Below are 23969 nucleotides of genomic sequence, written 5' to 3' on the forward strand. Positions count from 1 at the left end.
ATGTGTACATGAAGTGGCTGAAGTTGTCCCAGAAGAGCTGTAATCAAGTGTACAAGCCATCTGCATTTGGCTCTCAGAAGCCCGGCAGCAGGAGTCTCGATGAGTTGCTCATTCCTGACACCGAGCTTCAGAGGATACACACACTAGGTAGTTAAGACACACACGCCTGCATGCCGGGAAATGCACTTGTCCTAAGCACTAGTTTTACAAAACACAACTTTTAAGAGTTGCAAATTCTATAGAATCTTAATATGTCCATATTACATGCTCTACTAGATGAAACACCAACCAACACAAACTTTGGTATTACTGTGTTTTGTCCCCTATCTCTAAACAGGATATGAGGAGGTAATATTTATTCATACCCATTACCGCCACCTCAGTGAGATTGTGCCAGGAACAAAGGAGTCTGCACTGAGTCACCAAGAGAAAGCAAAAAGGTTTTCTGTTGTTTTGTTTCACTGTTTTTATTTAATTCTACAACTTTTGGGATAAAAAAAAAAATTCTTATCTTTGTGGTCTGGCTTCAGCTACTTTAGCTTTAAAGAATGGGGATCATTCTGACAGTGTATCCTGGTAGCTTGGATTGAAGTTTTCATATATTTTTGTAAGATATATCTAAGTGGTAATTATTGTCTGTTTTTGCAGGACTCTCCCAGGACATCTAGCTTCGGCTGTCATATCAGCCACCGTCCGTGATGCCTTGAAGGCCCAGACCATACCTGTTGCCATTCAGTACACCCTTTCATCATCACAGGTGGCACATTCTATTGTGCAAAGTCTGTCACACAACATGATATTAGCAGCTATGCCATTTTGAAATGCATCATTTTATTCTATAGTAATTTTCATCTCTTCGCAAGCAGCACATGACTGTGGTTCATGTTACTTACAGCTGGTTAGCGTCCAAGGTAGTAGAAAGAAACTAGAAGCACTCAGAGAGCGCAAACCTCCGCCAAGGCCATAGGGTCACTGACGCTGTAATACGTGTATCTAAATGCTGTGAAATAATCTTTCATCTTTCCCAGACAACAATAACCCCCTATCCTGCAATAGTGAAGATTCATTAAAAAATTCCTGGATCCAGATCACCGCCAAAATTTAATCACTTCTTCCTCTTGTCATTTCCAACCACTCCACAAAATTTCATCGAAATCCGTTCATAACTTTTGGAGTAATCCTGCTGACAAACAGACAGACAAACAAACCAATGCGACCGAAAACATAACCTCCTTGGCGGAGGTAATAATAGTATGAAAAATGAGCCAAAACATGATGACCACTCACAGATGAATTAAAAAGCAGTGACTACTTTGTATGGGATATATCAAATGAAAAGTCAGTAATGGTTGGTTTTTGTAGCGAGTCGAGTATGCTGAATGTAGAAGAAATGGGTAAGTTTCTGGAGTATTGACTGCAAGCAGTGGTACTTAGAGTGGCCACAAGAAAGACAAAAGTACCAGAAATAGGGAGTGTTAGGGTACATGCTGACTGGTAGTGTCTCAAACAGGATAGGCTCTGCTGGTTCTCAAACTGTAGGACAGGACCCACTGTTGGGGCAGTCAGCCACTAAAGGTCAGGTGTGGAATCCAGATGAAAACATAAGTTGAAAGATCGTGTTTTTTTTTTGTTTTGTTTTTTTTGGAGAAAATAATTAAACATGAGTTTTCTGGTGAAATTTTTGCTGATCTTAAAATTCAGCTTTGATATGTTTTTATTGTGGGGTGTGGTGCGTGAGCTTTTTTCAGCATCTGACATGCCAGAAACCGTCTTGGTGCCAGATACTACGGTGCATTTATGAGCCTTTATGAGTTGTGGCTGTTTTAGTGGCATGCAAAGAGGACCACCAGCATATTAGTCAGGGGGTAGTCATGATGTTCTTGGCTCATCAGTGTGGATAGTGAAAGAGGAAAACAAGTGCAAACATATGATTTTTTTTCTAGGTGGAGTATTCAAAGAGAGTTACTCCTGTTTGTGCCTTTTGGAATTTCACCCTGATGTAAGTTTGACCAACAGCACAGTCACACAAATATCCCTGAAAAATGAGTTAATTCAGTAAAGGTGATTAGATAAATGATGGGGGGGAGGGGGTAGTCTATTGTTTGATGTTCATTTTATAAGACATATTACTATTCCTGCAGCATATCTCAATTCTGAACTTGACCTTGATTCTATATATTTAAAGCTATATGCTTAATCAGTGAGTGTGTTTATGCTTGTGTTTTGTGCTGTGCAGGCATAACCATACTAGTAGCTGGTCCAGTGAGGGCTGCACAGTGATCTTTGTTGGCTCTAGTGTCACATCCTGTCTGTGTAACCACACAACAAACTTTGCAGTGTTGATGAATTACCTTGAATCACAGGTAACTCAAATTAGTTTGTGATGCATTAATTAAATCAGACATATCCAATTTTTGTTTGCCTGAGGTCAATTGTAAACAGTTTTGTAAAGATACAAGTGCTGTGCTGCATTTTTTATGGACTTCATATTATGTCACATTTTAAAGTCATGGTTAAAAAAAAAAAGAGAGTGCACCATTTTTAAATTCTAAGGTTTTACACATCAGGGCATAATAAAATGTTGTAAATACAACCTCAAATGATCTACAAACATGACCTATTACACCATGTCTGATCAAACATTAAGCCAAAATGTGGAAGCAGTGTGTGAAAAACACTGTGTAAGGACTTGATACTTATGTCCTGATATGTGAAACCTCAGAATTGACACTTTCTTTTTATCATGACTATACATCTAAATCCAAATCCAGGTTCAATCTTTGATTTGGCAGTACATTATATCAGCCAGCAGGTGCCACTCACTGTGTGCTTATTGTGTTGAATGCATAAGTAAAGCTGTTCTTTCTGTTTACCTAAAGGCCATAAAAGATAGTAAATTAAACAAGGAGCAATGCCACCAGCAACACTTTGATTAAAAAATATATACACATGTTTTGTCATTTTACCTGACAGATCCAGCGATGAAGTAAAAACTCCCTTTAATTCAGATTTTTCAGTTATTTGATGGCTGCTTGTCAACCAGTACGACACTCTAACAACATTCTCCTCTCTTTCATCTTTCTCTCACTACTGCCTTTCCTTTCGGTCCCAGTGGAGTCCAGAGGAAGAGCTTATTTTGACCAAGCTGACATTCATTGGCTCTGGCGCATCTCTGTGTGCTCTGTTGGTGACCTTGATGCTGTTCACTGTGCTGGAGTAAGTAACTGATTTTTCCTGACCTGCTTATCTATGATGCGAGAATAGCTGCCTGTTTTCTGTTTGCCTGAGCCATGAGACACGAGGCAGCTTCACCTTCTTTTGTGGTGCTAAACACAGGAGTCGCCTTTTTTGCGCTTACGTTCTCTTGCCAGGCCTGATGCAGTGGGTCTATGATATGTATTTTATATTGTATACTGTGTCATTTTAGTCAAATACCCATATCATTTTGAAAATGAAATCATCATCATCATCATTTCCAAAGTCAAAATGACAAAAAAAACTCCAGTATTTATGTTTAAATGGTATATACAATTAAGAAAATTAAGTCCAAATAAACTCTGTCATAGTGTCCCTGAAAATGCTAATAGCTTATAATTTGGGCTAATTTTAAATTCTAATAATTTGTCTGGCAAGAACAAAGGTTTTCTACTGATTTTATTCATGTTAGGGAAAATGTACTAGTCTCTGTTAGTAATCATTATGTAGCAGTAATACCATTTAGGGATACTTGTGTATTTGTTTTTAACACCACGCTGTGATAACTGTTCAGCAGCATCGTTGCTGGTGCTCTGTTCCTAAAGCTCAGATAGTATTGACTTGTGCTAATTCAGTAATTACTGTTGTCTACATGTGAGTCCACCCTGAAGGTTTATGGTGGTGTTCTGCAGCTGTTAATTAACATTACGGTCATTGAGGGCTCACAATCAGCTGGAGAGGAGCTACCTTGACAATTTATGACTGTTCTAAAAACAGAGAGCGCAGCCTTTCATTTCACACATGCTGATGTGTGATGTACATGTGTCTGTGCACTTAAATTTACACACAACCAGAGACAAAACAGAGGCGCACAAAGCTGAGCACAGTCATATTCATACAGTCATACAGTTGTATTACAGTGGTCTCAAGCAGTGATGGAGATATGAAATGATATAATGGGCAGAACCTGTCAGCAGACGACAATAAGCAGTGGTCTGGCTGCCTGTATGGTTTTCTCATTGTGCTGCTACTGACCTGCATAAAGGTTGTTGTTAGTATTTTAATGGAAACTGTCGCATCTCAGAACCAAGTCAGTCTGTGACTTAATGTAAATTATGCTTCCAGAAATACTTAAATGCTTACATATTTTTAGCAAATGCACAGCAAAAACACAACAATGCATAAATCTCAGTTTCCCATTTAACAAATTCATTGAACTTAGCATAACAATAGTATGAAATGTGGTTAAAGCTGTGTACATTTATCTGTTCATTGCACCATTCTTAGAGCATCTCTTGCTCTGCTGCTTTATTCTATCTGAAAAGCTTTTCTTTTCCCACCTGAAGGCAGCATTACAGTTAACTGTTGATCAATCTGCAGCTTATTTTTTGACAAATGCAGCATCCCTCATTGTTTACCTTCATTAAATCATATGTAAACCACACCAAAGAAAATAACCACACATTAGTTACTTGTTATGACCGGATATATGGCTCATTTATGGCTAGTGCTCATGTGTTTCAATTGATATTGAGATTGACATACATAGCAATGCTGCAAAACTGGACAAATATGATAAAAGTATGACTGAGATATACATTGTTTCAGCAGCCTCAGGAAAGCATGTCTTCCTTTGAATGAGGTTTTGTTATCCCCTTCTGTATCTATAGTATCCCCAAATCCGACAGGACGTCCATTCATAAGAACCTCTTCATTGCCCTTATCTGTGCCCAGGTCATTCTGCTCTGCAGCGGCTCAGCTATTCACAACAAGGTAAATGTTATGCTGATTTTTAACAGTAAGTTGTAAATTTGAATATGCAGAAGGTAGAAATATTGTTAAGGTTACATCTAGTTGGAATATTTTCACAGTGAAATAAGTAACTGATCTATCTGGATTAAATTAAATCTAGATTGAAAAATGCCTAACGTTTGTAACATCTACAGCAAGTGCATTGTACAGTCTTTAGCTGAAGATTAGGTGAGTTTGAAATGACTGTCTAAATGTGAAAGCATGTTTTTTTGTCAGTGCTGTGTGCTGATATTTGAAATCCTAGAAAAATAAATGCTTAATTGTCAGAAACACCCCCATAAATGACTGCTGCTGTTGTGTAACTGCCATTCATTCTTTTTGTGGCCCGTTGACATTGGGACAGGTCAAGTTGCCTTTATCTGTTTTTAAATTTTTTTTTTAATTAATTAATTTTAATCTACATTTTTGTTTTTTTCTTTAACAATTAGTTAATTAGAAGGGCTTTGGTATTTATTTATTTTTTTTAAATATTTGTTGCATATAGAAGTTAAATTTTTTATTATATATTTGCAACATAATCATTAATTAATTCAAAACTAAAATTGGTTACATTATGAACAGGTTTTGGAGAACAGAGGATACAAAAAGCATGCATCAGCATACAATAATTTGTGATGTAGAGATTGATGGTGTAAATGGGGTATTTCATCCTAAAATTATAGATTGATTTTTGACATTTTGCATTTGTGTGTGTATTACAGGGCTGTAGTTTTTGTTACTGAGTATCACTAATGCAAGCTTCGCCTTAAAATGAAAATTCTTATATTTATGTGTTTTAAGGTGGCATGTACACTTGTAGCGGCGTTGCTCCACCTCTTCTTCATGGCGGCATTTAGCTGGATGCTGGTGGAGGGTCTGCTGCTTTGGAGCAAGGTGGTTGCAGTCAACTTAAGCGAAGAACAACATATGAAATATTACTATCTCATCGGCTGGGGTACAGTTGCTTAACCAAACCACATGTACACGTGTACACATGTACACTCACTGGCAGGTTTTTGGTGCTGGTCATAACGATGCCTAATATGGACATTTTTAAGTGATGTATGTAAACCTGTAACTGGTCAGATAACTTTTTAATGTTTTAAATCAAATAGTGTTTGGATTTACATAAATCTAATTACATAAAACTATTGTGCTCAAAGGAGACTTGTTTTTGATTGTGATTGTAACTATTTGCATCACAATAGTCTCTTACTGTCTGACCCCCTTTAACCCTTCCTTGTAATTTTGTAATTTTAATTATTGTCTTTATATAGAAACCATGAGTAGCTATACAGAAAAATAGTATAACACAAGGCCATGTTTTACTGGCTTGAAATTCTGCTGCATTTGGAATTTTTGTTCCCACATTTTGATTAACTTGCCATCACAAAGTATAAAAATTGTTATTTTGCATGTTTTGGTTACTTGTGTACATAGCAGTCTAGGCTTTTTCCTCAAGCATGAAGTGCACCACACCTGCTAGAGCATTGGCCTTGTCTGAAATGTGGCAGATCTTTTTTGTTTCTTTTTAGTTAAGAAAACAGATCATTTTGCTGAAAATTGGGTTGTAGTTTGGATGGACATGGTTGGTCTGTTACACTACATAATGTGCACTGCACTAAGTTCTGCGGTTTGTGATGCTGCCTCCCTGTGCATGCAGTTCAACAAAACATCAGTACCTTTACCTCTGTTTATTTTTTTTTTACGTCTCACTCTAACCAGGTCTGCCAGTGCTGATTGTCACCATCACACTAGCATCAGCACCAAGCAAATACTCAGCTGATGGCTACTGTTGGCTCAGTGTCCAGAATGGCATTATTTGGGGTTTTGCTGGGCCTGTCATCTTCATTATCATGGTCAGCAAAAGATATTAAAATCTTTTTATGCACACTGTTTGAACTGAAATTGTTAAAATAGAACCTAATGGGCACATTCAGCTGTAATTCTGGCTTAAGAATTGCAGAATTTAATAGTCCATGGTAGGTTTTCACTAAGAAAGCTAATGTTACTAACAAAAAGGTCTTTCTCTCCCAAGAAATTTGTGTTTATTTTCACATTCTTTTCTGCTTGTTTCTGTGTAATTTCTGCTTCCCCTCATTTCTCTACTCTCCTTATTTTATTTTGTAGGTGAATATATTGGTATTAACCAGGGTTGTGGTCATCACCATCTCCACAGCCAAGAGAAGGTCCATCATGTTGGCCATGGGAGCCAGTCCGGTGGAGCGAGCCTATGAACAAATCAGGTACCAACCACAAGGAGGCACCATTTGTCCTCTTTTTAATATGTATTCACCTGGGCCAGAGGCCTTGAAACAGACAAGCAGTAGTCATTAAGTGATTGTACTGCATTTGTCATTTTAAATCAGTAGCTTTTGTTTATCTGGCAAGATAGGAATACTTTTGAGTAAATTTTATTAGTGATGGTTATATAAAGGGCTTTTGCTTTAACTGCTTGTAATGTTATAATATCAGTGTTTAATATCTTTTAAGTAGTGACAAATGTAATTTTACACTGTTATGTCTTTTGGTGATATATTTAATTTCTAAACACCATGTTATATCAGAGATCATGTGTATTTGTCAGAGAATTCAAGAGTTATTCTGGTGTTATTCTATTTTACATTATTGGTATATTAATCAATATTCTTTTAATGTAAAAAAAAATCACAATACATGCAATACATTTCTTAGCTATTTTTAGTTTTGATTAATTTAATGGTAATTTGAAATGCAGTACGCATGAAAGCCACTAACCAAAGAATTACTTATCAGGTGGACTCGACCTTACCTATGAAAAAGATAACTTTCCTAGTTTCATACCATGCTTCATTGGTAAACTTGCCTTGGTACATTGATGTCTCTGTTACTATTGCACTGCAATGTCCATATGAAAACATTATACCAGTCTTTGCAGTTGTCTTTTGCTTCCTTTTTTTTCACTTCAGTCTCACTGGAGTGAAATTCTGCTTCATTTATTCCCCAGCAAACTTCTATATGATCCTATCAGAGGAAATCATGATAGTGGGTATGTTTGAACCTACCTTAGTCCACTGGGGCTCACAGTAGGTGCTTTATGAAGGTTTTCAAAACAGGCCTTGAACTATTTGCCTGGGTGGCAGCCGTCTCGGAAACTCAAACACATTCCTCCGCTGAATAAACTAGGGCCCGTTGCATGCCATGTCACATACACGAGAACACACAGACAGCTGTTGCGGTTTGGCGGGCACCTAAGCGGAAAGCTAATTCCACTCTAAACAGAATTAAGGTGGATTTAAGGTGGGAAGTTTTCACCCCATGAGCTTTCCAGCTGCATAGAGTTGTGCATGGAACAACCAGCTCACCACAGCGTTTCAGTTTTGACCAAAAAAAAGAAATGAAAAGTTGAGAAACTTGAATTGAATACAAGATGATCAAGCTCAGTGAGCTAGTTTAGAGTTTATATGCTGCGTTTGCCAATATTTGCCAATGCACTTACAGTTTTGTGGTGCGTTTTTTTTTTTTGTGTTTGTGGGTACAGGGCTGCAGTCAAAGCAGTGTTGGTGTTGCTGCCCATCCTTGGACTGACTTGGCTATGTGGTGTTTTGGTACCTCTATCCATTGTCATGGCCTACATCTTCATCCTCCTCAACTCCCTGCAGGTATACAAACACACACACCTAAACAATATTCACAAAAATCTGTGAATACAAGAAGAATCGTATCCATCATGAATGCAACACGTTTATGGATGCAAAACTAGCCTTTTGGTCATTTGTGATATAATATACAGGTGATTTATACTATAATCAAAATGAGAACGCTTTTGAAATACACAAGTCAAAGCATGCATAATTCTCTCAGTTGTAATATTAGTGATAAAAGATGTATTTTAATTTTTGCTAGCCACGTACTTAAAAAAAAATCTTGTCATAAAGAAAAAAAATTGAATACGGTTGGAGTGAAAACTTTTGAACAACTTAAAAAAAGTTCAGACTTTTAACAGCTTTTTTTTTTTTTCATCGGTGAGAAACAGAAAGGTTTTCCATTATACATTGTAATTCTGCCCTTCTCACATGGTGAGGGTACACAGACTGTCAAGGTTTTTATTTGTCAGTGACAAGGCTGCGGCAGAAAGGGGGAAAAAGAGCTCCGGTCTGGCTTGTGTTAAGGAGGTGCTTCATTTTAACAAGGAAAGTGGGTTTGTATTGTTTGTTTGATTATTTCTATTTTATGTATTCAGAGGTCAGCATTACTGTTGTTTGTGGCTCATCAACACTGGTTTTAGGCTTTTAGTGCTGAAAGTCAACAGTTCGATCGTCACAAACTTTGAACAAATAATTTTTTTAATAGATTTTCCCATGAGAGATGTGCCTGTGGGCGTTACAGCTCCACTTGAAAATAGCCATAATTTGAAATATTGGTTTTGACATGGAAAAAGAAAGAGTTATAGCTGTGAAGCATTATCTTCCTCAGCAGTGATCACAGAGAAGGCTCAGATGAAATCATGTAATTCTCTCACTGCAGCAGGCGGCCCCGGGTTAGCCAGCCTCGGCAGCCTCTCCAGAACTGCGATTTGTAGTTATCTTTTAATCAGCTCTATCTTTAATTGAGCTGTATATTTAAAGAGTAAATCAATAGAGATTTTAGTTGCAGTCTGATCATTAAGTTAGGCTCCTTGGTTACCATAAATAGTTTCTGTTTCTCCCTCATATCTCATTATATTTTTTCTATGTCAACAGTAATTAATGCAGAAGGTTTTCTGGGCTCCTATTATATGAATGCACTGCTTTACATGCTAATACGTAATATGGATTTCTGTTCTTTTTCATGCATTTGTGTGTCTGCTGCTGTCCAGCCTCTCGTTCTGTTGCCTTTTGTTCTTCTTTCCAGCAATGTATTGTGTCTGTTGTGGGTATACTGCATTATGGCAAAACCAGATCACATCACTTTCTTTAACCCTTTTGCAATATACTGTGTCAATCACATTAAATTCAGTGTTCAGATTTTATTTACACCAAATTTTAAAAATATCCATTGTTTTAACCTTTGTTGCAAGTTAAAACGAAATAAAAGAAATAACAGAAGTTTGAGACCAAAATATATAATGGGTTGCTACAGAATTCCTAAAGTATCTGAATATGATACATGATAGAGACAGCCTATCTCAGGCCTAAAGTTCAATGAAAATATTCCCAGTTATGCTTTTGACATCACAAATTTGGCCAAATATGGCACAGGTCATTCACATTCCTTTCTCTATTTCTGTGTGTGTGTGTGTGTGTGTGTGTGTGTGTGTGTGTGTGTGTGTGTGTGTGTGTGTGTGTTTATTTATTGGTGACGATGGGATTTTTGGGGTAGCTATGAGGTCTCTGGTAATACCCAGCTGCTCTGTGATAAAAGGGCTACATAGTGGCTCTTTCAAAAGCATCCACAGTTCAGGAACCCTACCAGTCTGCATTTTGCTCTTTTGACCCCACTGGTCTCACTGTTGTAATTTTCAGCACTGTGGCAGAATTTCAATACGCCTCAGGCTCTGAGGACTTTACCTATGAAAAGATCTACCAGATTACAGGCTAAATACAATGAAAATGATAGGATAAAAACTTTTAAATGTTTAAAGGTTTCAATAGGTAGTTAGTGGCCTCGCACATGCTCATATTTGTGCTTTAATTTTCCTTGCTGACAAAAATCCTAAAATCTGGGGAGAAACTGGAGTCAGGATGTTATTTTTTTGGTTTTCCTATTGGCTAAAAGAGGCTCTAATGTGGTTTATCAGTGTCTGTCAGAGTCTGCTGGTGAGTCTTGGTCAAATATTGGTCCACATTGAAATATCTTGACATCTCATAAACTCGTGTCCAGAGGATGAAGCTTTTTGATTTTGGCACCACATTCTATTCAGATTCTTTGATATTTTTCTCTCGCACAAATGTCAGAAATCTGGTACAGAGCTTCATTCTTCAGTGGATGAATTGTAAAATGTTGAGATGATAATCAGAACATGTAGTACATGATGTAATAAAAACATGTAAACAACCCACAGTGCCTAGAGCACAACGGACAACCTAATGTTTTAAAACTAAACAAAACCTCCCTTCTGCATTTCTATCATCTCTTCTCTTTAATTCCAACTTTTCTCCTGCTTATACCTCCTTATACCAGCCATGTCTGCTTGCAGGTGCCACTGCATTGGCATTGCCACTAAAAGCCGGCTAACTATTATCACCACACTTTTGAGCCCCTAAACCAGAACGAAACAACTTTTGTTCTAGTTTAGGGTTTAGTAAAGAAGAGGTTAAAAAAGAGAGAAAAGAACAAAAGTGCAAAGGCCATTAAATAATACAGATTTCTTTGAAAACCTTTTAGGATTTGAAGGTTTAGCTTAAAGATTTGCTTGTCTTTAATGGAGCCTGTTGGGGCTATATAGTCTCATAATCTTGTTTTTATATTTTCCTTTGTTTAATGATCCTCTTAATATGTTAATTAGGGCCTGTGTTACAGATGGTCTTGCCTTCTATACTGTTATGGATCCCTTTGGTGTGCGAGAGTACAGCAAAATATGGTCCCGCTGTAATGATACTCATAAAGATGATGAAATGTGTAAAACCTTAACAATGATGCATGTAGAACCTGAGCTATTGAGCAAGAAATAGAAATAAGATAAAAAAAAAAAAAAAAAAACAACACTCAGGTTTTTTTAGGAAATCGTTTTTTATTTGCAGCTGTTGTATTTTCAATGGGCCGGCCAAAGCAACATAAAGCTTAAGCGGCAAGCCTTTACTGTTAAATCAATAAAACAGATAATGTTGACAAGCCTTTTTCATTGCGCTCCCTCATGCCCTCCTCGCTCCTCTTCTTCCTGCTCCCTTCTTCCTGAAGTATGTCTACTCCTACTGTTATTTCTCAGTGCAAACCAGCTGCAGCAGGGCATTATGAGCAAACATACTGAAGACCTGGCACATAAACGCACTGTATGTCTGCTTCTCTGACCTCTGCAGCACGCGTATCGTCTGTGCAGAAGTTATTTAAGTTGTTTAAAAATTCTGTTTGGCAAAACCAGCAGACAGAAATATTGATATTTTTCCTGATTAGTCTGATGGTTCATGTGCAGAGAAGTATATAGAGATATAGAGAAGTATTATTATACTTGTTTCCAGTTTTATTTAATCCTGCAACACTGTAAAGGCAAACTACATTGTATGTATTTCCAATACTTGTAATGCCCAGCAGATGCAAAAATCCCACAACAGCAGCTGCATGTCACATTTCATTTCAAATCAAAGACATCAAAAATGAAGAAAAAAATTGTAGTTGGCATTTTACACCATTAAAAAAGACTATATGGAGTTTTGAGCATATGATGTTCCCCTGAGTCAATTCTAACTTCCTACTCTGAGCCAGTAGTTTTTATGAACATCTTCACCATAAATGCAGACATGCCTCATCTGCCTCCTTATCAAGCTAGAGATAAATAGCATAGAGTGGTGTGTGTTTGTGTGTGTGTGTGTCAGCGAGAGAGAAAAGGGGAACAGGGGCTCTCTGGGTAGCCCATAAATTGCTCCATCCTCCGTCATCCAATCTCCTGGCAATGTCATTCAAAATCCCCACACTATCCATTACCTGGGTATAATAGGCTCCTGGCCATGCAGTGTCCATCTTATTATTAGCCCATAACTTTAAACTATCAATAACTTTGAGCTGCTGAGAGAGACAGTGGGGGGTGGGGGGTGGGGGTGGGGGAAAGGAGCTGAGGGAGAAAACAAAGTAGAGAGGAAGGAAGTTACGGAGTTGGAAAGAAAATGTTAGGGTAACGATCGTCCTCAGTAAGTTCTGGAGAGTGCGTTGAGTCCCTGTGGTTTGTTTTGGTATTTTTTCAAGAATATATCCTTTTATTTCTGTTATGTCGATTTTCTTCCTGCGGAGGGCAGCCCTGTGCCTTGTCATTACACCACAAATATATAGAGAAATCAATGAGAGGATATATCTGAGCGGCTTCATTCATATCACATTAAGTTCTTTTATATCATAGGAACTGATGACAACAAAATCTTCAGTTTTCTTATGAAATGAACATGCTGGCGAGTTGTAGAGAGTTTACAGGCGTTCTCTCGAGCTTTAGAGGTTACCTGTATCATTTCACTCAGGGATAAAGATGACTTTAGAAAAGATATATGTACAGGCTAAGGAAGAATGCAGTAATTGTATACTAGTTTGCTTCTGTCAAAAAGTTGTCCATGTAACTGTTTTACACTCCTGCCTCTTAAAAATTACGAATGGCCTCTCTTTTGCTTACAATAACATTACATTGGACTGTAATTACATATGCTTACACAGCAAACATAGGATGCCCGATAATCCAAAGAAACACTGACGGTAAAATTGACTTTTTACCTGAAGTGTAATTTTATAAGGTTTCAAAAGAAATATTGTTTGCATTGTAATGAACCCTGACCCAATCCACTTATATCAACACACACTTAGATGCACTATGCTGGTGGACATCAGTATGTATGCATAATATAGATATGATCAATAGAGTCTTGCGCTGCTTATTGATTTTTGCCACATGAGAGATTTGTTGTATAAGTAAGCTGTGCTTTTACAGCATCCGGAGTGATTGTTTGAGATAAAACTGAGATAAAATTTGATGTTTACACATTTAGTCTGTAATTGGATGTTATTGAATTGACTGGACTTCATAATATGCAAATGTTTGACTTCTGCTCACACCAATTCTGAGTGAATTGTTGTCAGAAACCACAACAAAAAAAGGTTTGCGTTTACCGAAGTAAAGTAAAAGTAAAGTTTTTGTTTTAAAACTCTTGACCAGCTGAAGTGTCATAGTCAAAGTAGTGGCTGGATGAGCTGTCATCTAAACAGCTAAACAGAAAATGGGGAAACCTTACTCAGCTTTGGCATGAAAGTACTTTACTTTTGACTTAATGTTGCCTCAAAATATGAACTGATAGCTTTAACACAGAATCACTGATCATTTACCAGCTTTCCAAAACCATAACCTTGGCCTCAGCAAAGTTTTTACCTGGAGGGAACAAAACATTGAATTTGAGATATGATTTTCAGTGATTTATGACCACTGATGAACCTGAAAAATATTATTTCATTAAATTTCCCTTTCATTAGATTCCATTACATTTTGAAGTTTTTGCTCAAACTCTTGTTTTGTGCTGTCATTGAAATTTTCCCAGTCTAAAAGTACCAGCTCAGTTAACTATTTGCTAATAGATCAAGCTTAGAGCTAAATCTATAAATACAGAAGTCTACCTAATTTTGCAGTTGTTACCCAGCTTTGCCATGCGAGCACTAATTCAGAAGAAATGAAGGAATTGAAAAATGTAAAGATTTTCATTTCCTGTTCTTCTGTTGTTTGTTTTTGTGCAAATAAAGCAAATGGCAAAGCAAATATCTTTGTTTATTTTATATGGTTTTATATGGTATATTTTGACCATTTCCTCAACTCCATAAATAATACACAAAGCGCAAAAAACCTAAAAGAAAATAAACCCGTGTATGAAAAGAGGCGGTACATAGTGATTCGTGTGTGATCCTGCATTTCAGGTCTTGTGTAAAGACCGGCTGTTTTGCTTAATGTAATGCTCTCTTAAGCATTCTAAATGTCTGTGTGTATGTGTGTCTGGATAATGTGTGTGTGACTACTTGTCACCACTACCATCAACACCCTACAGACCAAGGAGTTAGAAGTTATTTTAATTTCTCATTTGGCAGAAGAAACCAAAACAGCAGGACCTGGATTCAGTTTCACAGTCAGGCAACTCCAGTCCATTCATCTGGACTTGCACAACTAGTCCATTCAAAGCCACAATATTCCTCTCCTGTTCTCCTACTTATGTTTTCCTACTGTACCATTTGTAACTGAGGCTTGCCACATGTTCTTTTTAGGAATGCTCCTTTTTAAGTGTGTAAATACATTAGGATTTTTGCAAAAGTTATGCTCATGGAGTTTCTGTTAAATGCAAAGTTTCAATTAAACATATGCAAAATATTATCAGCAAATCTTGCACTAGTCCACTCATGCAGTGACACACTCAGGAGCGTCGATATGCACACATGGCAAACCTCTCACTGGTCAGATTGTGGAGGGAAATGTTTTTCATTTTAGACTGTTTGAGAAAACAGGAACCATATTCCCCTCAATTCCCCTGACATCCTTATTCATTGTCTGCCGTATCTTTGATCACACGCAATTTAAAACAACGCTGCAGTGGAACTGCAGTGGAATTTACTGCATGTACTGAGGTAGCAAGTGATTGTGAATTTTAGGCTGATTTTATACTACTTCACTAACAAAATATTGTTATTCCTAGTACTGTTTTGTACCACAGAACCTAATAATAATGTGCTTTAAATATTTTTTCTAATCATTAAATTTAAGTAGTTTAAATTCTTTATATATTATAAACAGCATTTAAACTAATGCACAATTATTTTTCTTACATAAATATTTTCTGTAAAAATGAATTATTATTGTTATTTTCAAATGTCTGACAATAAATGCAGCAAATTGTGTTTGGATGATGAAAATGTTTAAGTTAATGTAGTCATAGGTAAAATCATGGAGATTTATTTATAAATCCATATTTTAATTAGTCTGTTGGATAATTATGAACAAAGAAATAAATACACTACTTGATTGTTTGCATTCCCACTGCCTGGGAAAATAACTTTCCCTTTGAAAAAGAGTCCACTGTTTGTATTGCATTCTCAATTACCAGGCGCGGCATTAAAACAGTATTCAAACGGGATACCAAGGTCAGCACTGATTCCCACCATGCCCGTCTGAGATGGCACTTATAATGAGGATGTAGCACAGCTTTTTTTAAGTAGTATATTTATAGTGTGTTTTTTCTCAACTTGTACTTATTTTTCCCCTGTTGTCTCTTTTCATCTTTTTGTTATATTTTTTGTGCTTCTTTTAGTTTAAAAAAAAAATTAAAATTAGAGCTGTGTTGAAATATTTCATATAGCCGTATGTTCACCTGTTTGAAGGGAGGATTTCTTATAGATTGAGGCTTATTTCAGAATTTTAGCGTCAAGGTTTTTGTACAGAAAATACTTTCCAAAAATGTTCACCTAAGCACCCTTGAAATTAACTGAAAGGAACAATATCAGCTTTCATTCTCTTATAATGTAAATATTAAGTCTAGAAGTAAAGAGACAGACCAGCAGAACTGAAGAAGGAGCTGCAGCAATTCAGATGGGGAAGGACTGATTTTTGGGGTGGGGAATTTTCTTGCAGAGATCAGTTTTAAAAACTAGCCAGGGAAAATAAAGCTGTGAGAATAATAGGCTTCCTGTCAAAAGAAGCGAGAGAATTTCTGTCATTGCTCTTGCCGCCACCCCAAAGACCTCTCCTTGTGTTAAACCTGCTGGCATTTATTTGCCTTAGAATTACCTGCCAGCTCAATTTAGTAATAGACTGTGTCATAAGAAAGCAAACCATCCCCTTTGCCCCCTGCCCAATGATAACTATGTGTGTGTGTGTGTGTGTGTGTGTGTGTGTGTGTGTGTGTGTGTGTGTGTGTGAGAGAGGGAGAGGGAACGAGTGACAAAGAAAAAAAGAGAGTGCAATTACTCTGTGATCTTAATGCACATTATACTTTGTGTTTTATTCCATGCTTTGATGCTATTAGTAATCTCTGTTTTTGTGTGTGTGTGTGTGTGTGTGTGCTTGTTATCCCATCAGCTGACTCTAGACTTCATGACCTCACTCATCCATCACCCCGCTGCCTTCCCCCTCATCCAACCCACACAGCTGACGGTGTCAGGAACAATTCCGACACCCGAAATTACCCACGTCGAAACAATGACCGTTCTATTTATAAGTTCACCGCCTTGCCTTTTGTATTGGCTGACACCACTTCTCACACACACACACACACACATATCAGTAACAGCTCAGGGTGACTAGGTTAGGGATAGTCCTGGTTTTTCTTACCCTGCCATGTTGCTGTAGATCTGTAGATTTGCCCAGCTTTGATGTATACTTTGTGGGCAATTAGTGAGAACTGGGTCAGCACAGGGCAAGAAAGCAAAACCCTGTTGTTCCTTTAGTGGGTGAGTGGGAAGGAGGTGATGAGGAGGGGTTGAAGAGGGGCTGAGAGTGTCGGAAGGTTAAAAGACTGTCAAATATCGGTTCCAGTTTACGTGTGAGCCGTTTTCTTTTTGCTGCCTTAGGTTTAGGGGAAAAAATACTGCTCTGAATTTTTTTTTTCTTTTTTTTTTTTTTTTTACATCTATTTAAAATAGATTTAAAAATGTGACAATTTCTAAAGTTATCAGCCTAATAGATAAAATAATTAACTGTTATTGTCATTTACATTGATTAGCAGTTGCACTGACTTACAAACCAATTGGTGCCGGACTTGCCATACAAAGTGTTCATCTGGAGCTTTGTGTTTATTGTGTTTGTAAAATAAGTTAAAGAAGTGCAGTTTAATAATAATAATAATAAAATAAACACAACATGAGACTAATTAAATTAAATCAATTGATCCCCATTAGTCAAAGGTCTGTTCCTTTCACTTCAAAAGTACTATGTGAATTCTCTCCTCATTTTGGCTAAGGTATACATGCTGGCATCATCACTGTTAAGTAGCCGTAATCAACAATGTGAAGTGTAAATTACAATTTAAACCTACAGAATAGTCACAAATTTGATAAGTGATTTACACTGATCAGTCTTGTCACGCACATTTTGACAAAACTCAACTATTTTAAATTAAGATCTCTGTGAGAATATAATAAATTATAATTTCACTTAAACATGACAAGTCCCATTTAAAACTTTAATGACAACTGTACACAAAGGCAGGTCATTAGGAGACCATTTAGTACTTTGTATATACCATGCAGAGGTGATTTATGACCAGTGTGTGTGGATGTGTCTGGGAAGCAAGGCAGCTACCTGTGTAGTTTACTACCAGTACAGTGTAGCATTGTGTGAAAACAAACTAAACAGTGCGATAGGAGCTGGAGAACAACAGCTTTAGCAGCAGGACATTGATTGGGATGTTGATGTCCCCACTGGCCTCTTGCCCTTCCTGCTGTGGCCCATAGCCAGTCCTCCACAGATACCCCGGGTCATTTCCTATGCATGTCAACGCACATAGATATACACTCTTCCCGTTGAGTGTTTACAGCCACATGCTGATTCCTATTAATCTGCTTCTCGTCGGAACAGCAAGCAGGGAGGGTCCTGAGGGTTTGTGCTGGACAGGGAGGCCACTGAAGGTGGGTAAAGCATTCACACACACAACCTGAAAGCCCTGTCTGACAGATTGCACCAGGCCTGGACTTCTTTTTACACTGAGCAGATGTGGTCTCCCACTTGTTTTCCTTAGTAATTATCCCTCATTAAGTGAAAGCATGTGCCAATCAAACAGCTTAGAGTGAGAGCAGAGCCTGGGACAGGGTACAGAGAGGGAGAGAGGCAAGAAGACCTATACCAGGATCTTCAGGGTTTTTTCTTTCTTTCTTTCTTTCTCTCGCTCTCTTTATTTTAAGCATGCTGTCGTTTCAGAGTCATTACTAGATTAAAGGCTACCCTTGCCTGTGCGGCAGCAGTTACGGGACTGGCATCATTATGTCTCAGTTCACTTTTTAGTGGTTACAAATTTTAAGATCAAGTTTAACACTTGCCATTGTTCAATTCAACTTTTCAAACTGAAAAGTTGAACCGTTCTCTGGATCGCGATTCGGGGAGAGAAGCAGGACAATGATGTATGATTTTATTTTTATTTTATCACTAAAATTTCTACCTTCATATGCCAAATATGCCACAGTTTTGCACATGTAATGTCATTGTCTTAACTTCTAAGAACTTGTGAGAACATGAGTTGGAAACCACATATCTCATTGGCACAGTCTGTAAAGTAACCTCCTTTGGAGATGCAAAGGTCAAGGGTTTAAATCCCCAGAGTGCAGCAATTCATGCATGGGTTATGTTTTCAACTGCTCACTGAGGTTAACAAATACTGATAGTTTAAAAGCTCAACCGCATTTCATATTTATTCACAGTATACATTTATGCTTTGCTTCTCTTGAAATGCCATTTTTACTATTAGTAATTAGTAACTTGGATTACTATTACCTCATTAAGCCCAAAGGTTTGCTGCTTGATTAATAGCCAGACGTAACAAAAGATTAGAGATGCAGGCATTTTTGTTGTACATGTGCCAAAACAGCTGTTTTATTTTTTTAATTTTTAACAGAATTACTCTGTGATGCCCATGTTGGCAAGGTAGGCTGATATTTAACACATGTCAGCAGAGCTTGATAAACCAATATTAGTATGAAGTTCACCAATGATATGGTGCAGTCAAAAAAAAAAAAAAAAAAATTAAAAATGGAGGAACAAAGAGAGAAAATGCAACCCCCAAAGACATATAAGGAAGGCGATACTATTGTAACAAAACAGGAGATAATACAAATAATAACAAAAAAAATTATAATAACTCCTTAACACAAATATAACTTCACAACATACATAACTCACTGCTGAGCTACTCTTAGAGCCCTCTTGTGGCCATACAAAGCCTAATGCAGCTTTAAGTCTATCGCAACTTTTACTGACACACTTTACATGAATCTAATTTGCTGGAAAAACAAACTGAATCTGTTTCAGGTGAAAACCTGAGAGTTACTACTTTAGATTATCTTACAAATTGGAAGGTTGGAATGTTTTTTTTTTTTTTTAACTTTGTGTGTCCTCCCATGCCTTTCAGGCACTGACAAAAACAACGATCCTCACAACAAAAGGGCGCTGGGAGAAAAGATACAAGTCTGTTCCAAAAAATAAAAGACAGAAAAGAGCAAAAAAAACGAAGATATATGAAGTCTTCATGTCGATGAACTATCATTCATTTTCACTTTGAAGTCCTGTGAACCGTAGTGAAGTGTGATTGCATGTGACAGTCACCGAGTCTGCCGGTTTATCATGATGGATACACCCTGCCACCACGGTGGTGCTGTACCACACATGTAATGCGCGTACATGCACGTAGACCGCTGGATGAATATAGAATGACACAGAAGTGGGATTATGTGGGTAGGTGTACACAGACACGAACTACAAACCCAGTTGTTACACTCACACATACTCACATATAGACACACATTAGTTAAGATCCTCTTTCTAATTGTGCATTTCTCTTTTTTCCAGTCTTTAAGATGTTATTTTACTGCCTTTTGACTTTACTTTCTTCTTATGACTTTAATCTAGATATAATTAAATAAAATTAATTTCTGGGAACCTTTTCTTTAATGTATGTTTTAATTTGGAAAAGAAAAAAATGATTAAATTACTACACTACCCATGTAATGGCTGTAAGACAGAAGCAGATTGATGGTGACACAGTAGGTATGTGAAGCTCCTGCTGCTTTGTGGGGACACCAGATGATTGGGGGGGGGAGGCATTACATTTATTTTATTGCTCTATTTATTTATTTAGAAAAACAACAGATTCAGTCTCAGGAATAGAAAATGACTCATTAGTTAAAAATAATTCATAGGTTTTTAGAGCACATTATTTTTTCAAATGCAGCTAATGTATCTTTATTCACTTGTGTCCCTTATGAATACAAGGTCACAGATACAGCAGTAATAAAGGACAAGATGCCAGCTATTCACGTGCCTAAATAAGGGAAAGACGGTCTGTCTTTCTGTCTTGCTCTCTCTGATTTCTTTCGCCAGACATCACTCACCTACACTTCGCAATCTTAACACGTGCCATTAACCTCGGCTCGGCTCACCTTAGTTGAGAAACAGCAGAGCAAACGCATCCCATAATGCTACGTGGAGCAACGTTTTTCCTATTTTGTACCCAAAAGCAAGTTGTTCAGACTTTGCATATTGCATCCATTTGTCATTGTTAGTCAAGGGCACAGCAACATGGACTTGTCAGTGGTTCAATTTGCGCAGAGTGTTCTGTTCAAATGTTACTGTGCATGTGCAAGAGGTGTTTGTTTGTGGGTTCGAATGCATCTTTCAGGTGCTTTAAAATTTTGTTTTCATACCCATGAATATATGCATATGAAGAACTCGTGTGCTTACCAGCACAAGAACAGTAGACCAAAGGCCAATGTTTCATTGTTCTCTAAGTAAAGGATACACTCTATAGAAACCCCCCCAAATCAAACAAACTAACAAAAAACTAAACAAAAACATAATTGTACATATTTGGTCTATTAGGTTTGGCACACTTTCATAGAAAAGTGGGAAGCTGAGGCTCAGGTGGTGTTCACTTCCAGAGACTTGACTCTGATTCAGAGCTGGGTTGTACTTAAGAGTACAATTACTGATTGGAAGCCAATGAGAGTGTCTCTGCTGGAGGTTGTATCTTGGAAGTCAGTGTGTGTGTGTGTGTGTGTGTGTGTTATACCTTTCCAGCTCCTCACTGCCATGTGACAATAGGTGGCTGGCAGTACATGTGTATATTATGGCTGTCTGTTAATGAAGAACTCCTTCTGACTTGCAAAATTAAAAAGACATCACATTAAAGGTGTCACCTATTTCTCCTTGCTCCAGATAGTTTGCATTATTTTGTATTACAGTGCAAAATAAACAGTACATGTCGTAAAATATGCAATTTATGTACACTGATTGTTAAGTTACCGTGCAAATTGCAAATTTATGCATGCATTCTGTGCAAAATATCTGGCATCTTCCATATTTTGGTATCCTGAGGAAGCAATTTATATAGAAAAAAATATAACTTTATGAATGACTGGTTCTTAACTGTGAAATGATATTTGAGCTACTGTTGATACTGATAAATCAGAAAAGTGCAGATTACAGGAAAAAAATAACTTAAATATTTGGTGTAACCACCCTTGTTGTTTTTTGTGACCAGGACTTGCCATCTCTGCTAGGCTTATCAAAAAAACAACAAAACAAACAAAAAACCAACTTATGCACAGTGATCAGTGGCTGTAATCCAAATGGTATTTTAATAACAGGTGTAACTATAGCAGGAAGTGCATTCATATTACTGTATCTGAATGAGCATCTATACACTATAAACTTACTCAGTCTCCAGCTGCTGTTTTGTGGGACTTGTTCTCTTCTGACCCCCCCCCCCCCCCCCCGCCCCCCGTCAGTGGAAAACTATGAAATTAAAAATACCTCAAAAGATTGACAGCCAGCTCACATACAATTTGACAAGAGGGTGCCCCAAAAAGGCCTGTTGGATACCTAAGTATTTTTAATTAAACAGCTTTCTGCACTGGCTGCAGGCTTTCCCTCACCAGTTCAAAGACTCCTGCTTTGACCCATGTGTTAAAAGTTTGTATCAGTTTTCCATGGCTGTGTTTTTCTTGGCGCCCAAGACACGCAGCTTGAAATTGTCTTGTTTAAAAGCTAGTTTGTTTACAGTTCACTCTCTTTCTCGTGCTCTCTGCACCACTCCCGCATTACATTTCCACATGTGTGCAGTGTGATCAGGTTCAGGGTGTAGTTACCAACTCTCACTGATCTTGCAGCAGGCTTCAAAATTTGGTTTATATTGAAGAAAAATCATCGCAAAAGCGAAAGGAGAGATCTGCCACGTGCCAATTACTGTCTAATTTGCCATCATCCTGGTTTATTTAAACGTTAAAAAACAAGTAAAATGAAGCGTCATTTTTTCTGGAACTTCATCAATAACATTTGTCCATCTGATGTAAAATCAATATGACATACACTGACACAATACCAGAGCAATGGCAAGTGTGCCGTCATTTGTCATCGAGTGGTAATAAAGATATGTCACAATTGATTTTCGACCATTTTTCCCCCCTTTCTTCATCTCTCTCTCTCTCTCTCCTCCTTTCTCTTTTCCAGTAGTGGTAATAGAAAAAAAATAAATGAATGTTATTAGGACTAAATCGTGGCCAGCCTTGCCAAATTCAATTAATACTGGAGCAAGGGGCTGTAATAATATGAAGACCTGTGTGTTGCGTTTTCATTGAGATGCCCTACCAGAGATTTTTAAAAGAAAAGAGGAGGGATTCATGGATGGATGGATGGATCTCTTCTCTGGGAAGAAAGATTTTGTTTTGGCCTCGGCTCCATTTTTTTTAAACAAACTGCTTTGTCTCCTAAATATATTTGAAGTGTAGTTGCTAGTGTATATTGCACTAGGTATAAAAATAATTAAATCAGATTATTTAAACAGAGCGAATGGCAACTAAGAATAAACTTCATATAAATCGTTGCTTATTGGTGTGCTTATAGACATCTGCTGGTGCTGCTGTTTTCCTTTGTAAATTTCGTTCCTCTACATTTTTTTGTGGCTCTGTGATGTAAGTGTGTGCGCACCACTCTGTGTCCGGTGTGTGTGTGTGTGTGTGTGTGTGTGTGTGTGTGTGTGTGTGTGTGTGTGTGTGTGTCAGTTTTGCCATCGCAGTTTGTTGCCGCTGGGTTGTGTGTACCCAAGTTGCACTGGTGGAAGCGAGCAACATCTGTTTCTGGCTTGTTGTTCCTCTTGGCTGCTTTTCAATTGGATTTCCTCAAGCAGGGCCAAAAGCTGTCACCTCTGCCAGGCTCTGTTAGCGATCACCGCCGGCCCCTATATTAAGTAGGTGGTTCAGGGCTAAGCTAATAACTCTCCCTCCTCTCCTGAGCCATCACACACCAGTACTGGTGTTGCTGCTGGCCTCAGTGTGTGCCTGTCTGTGTGTGAACACTGTCAGTTTTCCTCTGCAGCTATACACCCTCTGGAGGCAGGCTGGCTTGGGGGTCCCCTTCTCAATGTGACAGCGCAACTGACTGGATGTGTGTATGGGGAAAGAAATAGGGAATCCTAATAGCTCTTTTCGAAGAATAACTTATCCACTTTCCCTAATAATGTACAATAAGAAAAAAAACAGGAAGAAAAGTCTGGCGCTTACCAAAATCAAATGTCAGCTTATTCCAGTTGTAAGGACTTCACGTCTTTGGTTGCAGTTTTATCAGTAGTAGAATATTTTGCATGATGATTTATTTTCAC

At 37.7% G+C, this 23969-nt stretch overlaps 1 protein-coding gene across 4 annotated transcripts in view; it reads left to right on the top strand.

Moving 5' to 3' along the window:
- Positions 1 to 23969, top strand: part of LOC115779202 (adhesion G-protein coupled receptor D2) — a 111762-nt gene that overhangs the window by 23532 nt on the left and 64261 nt on the right. For all 4 annotated transcript variants that reach the window (XM_030727730.1, XM_030727732.1, XM_030727731.1 and 1 more), the window contains 11 exons: positions 1 to 147; positions 338 to 440; positions 649 to 757; positions 1944 to 1999; positions 2237 to 2363; positions 3113 to 3216; positions 4866 to 4968; positions 5788 to 5941; positions 6712 to 6845; positions 7117 to 7232; positions 8507 to 8627. In XM_030727730.1, coding sequence (XP_030583590.1) covers positions 1 to 147; positions 338 to 440; positions 649 to 757; positions 1944 to 1999; positions 2237 to 2363; positions 3113 to 3216; positions 4866 to 4968; positions 5788 to 5941; positions 6712 to 6845; positions 7117 to 7232; positions 8507 to 8627 — 1274 coding nt within the window. The remainder of the gene's footprint in view (positions 148 to 337; positions 441 to 648; positions 758 to 1943; positions 2000 to 2236; positions 2364 to 3112; positions 3217 to 4865; positions 4969 to 5787; positions 5942 to 6711; positions 6846 to 7116; positions 7233 to 8506; positions 8628 to 23969) is intronic.

This window comes from Archocentrus centrarchus, chromosome 4 (assembly GCF_007364275.1).
Source record: "Archocentrus centrarchus isolate MPI-CPG fArcCen1 chromosome 4, fArcCen1, whole genome shotgun sequence".
Lineage (NCBI taxonomy): Eukaryota > Metazoa > Chordata > Actinopteri > Cichliformes > Cichlidae > Archocentrus > Archocentrus centrarchus.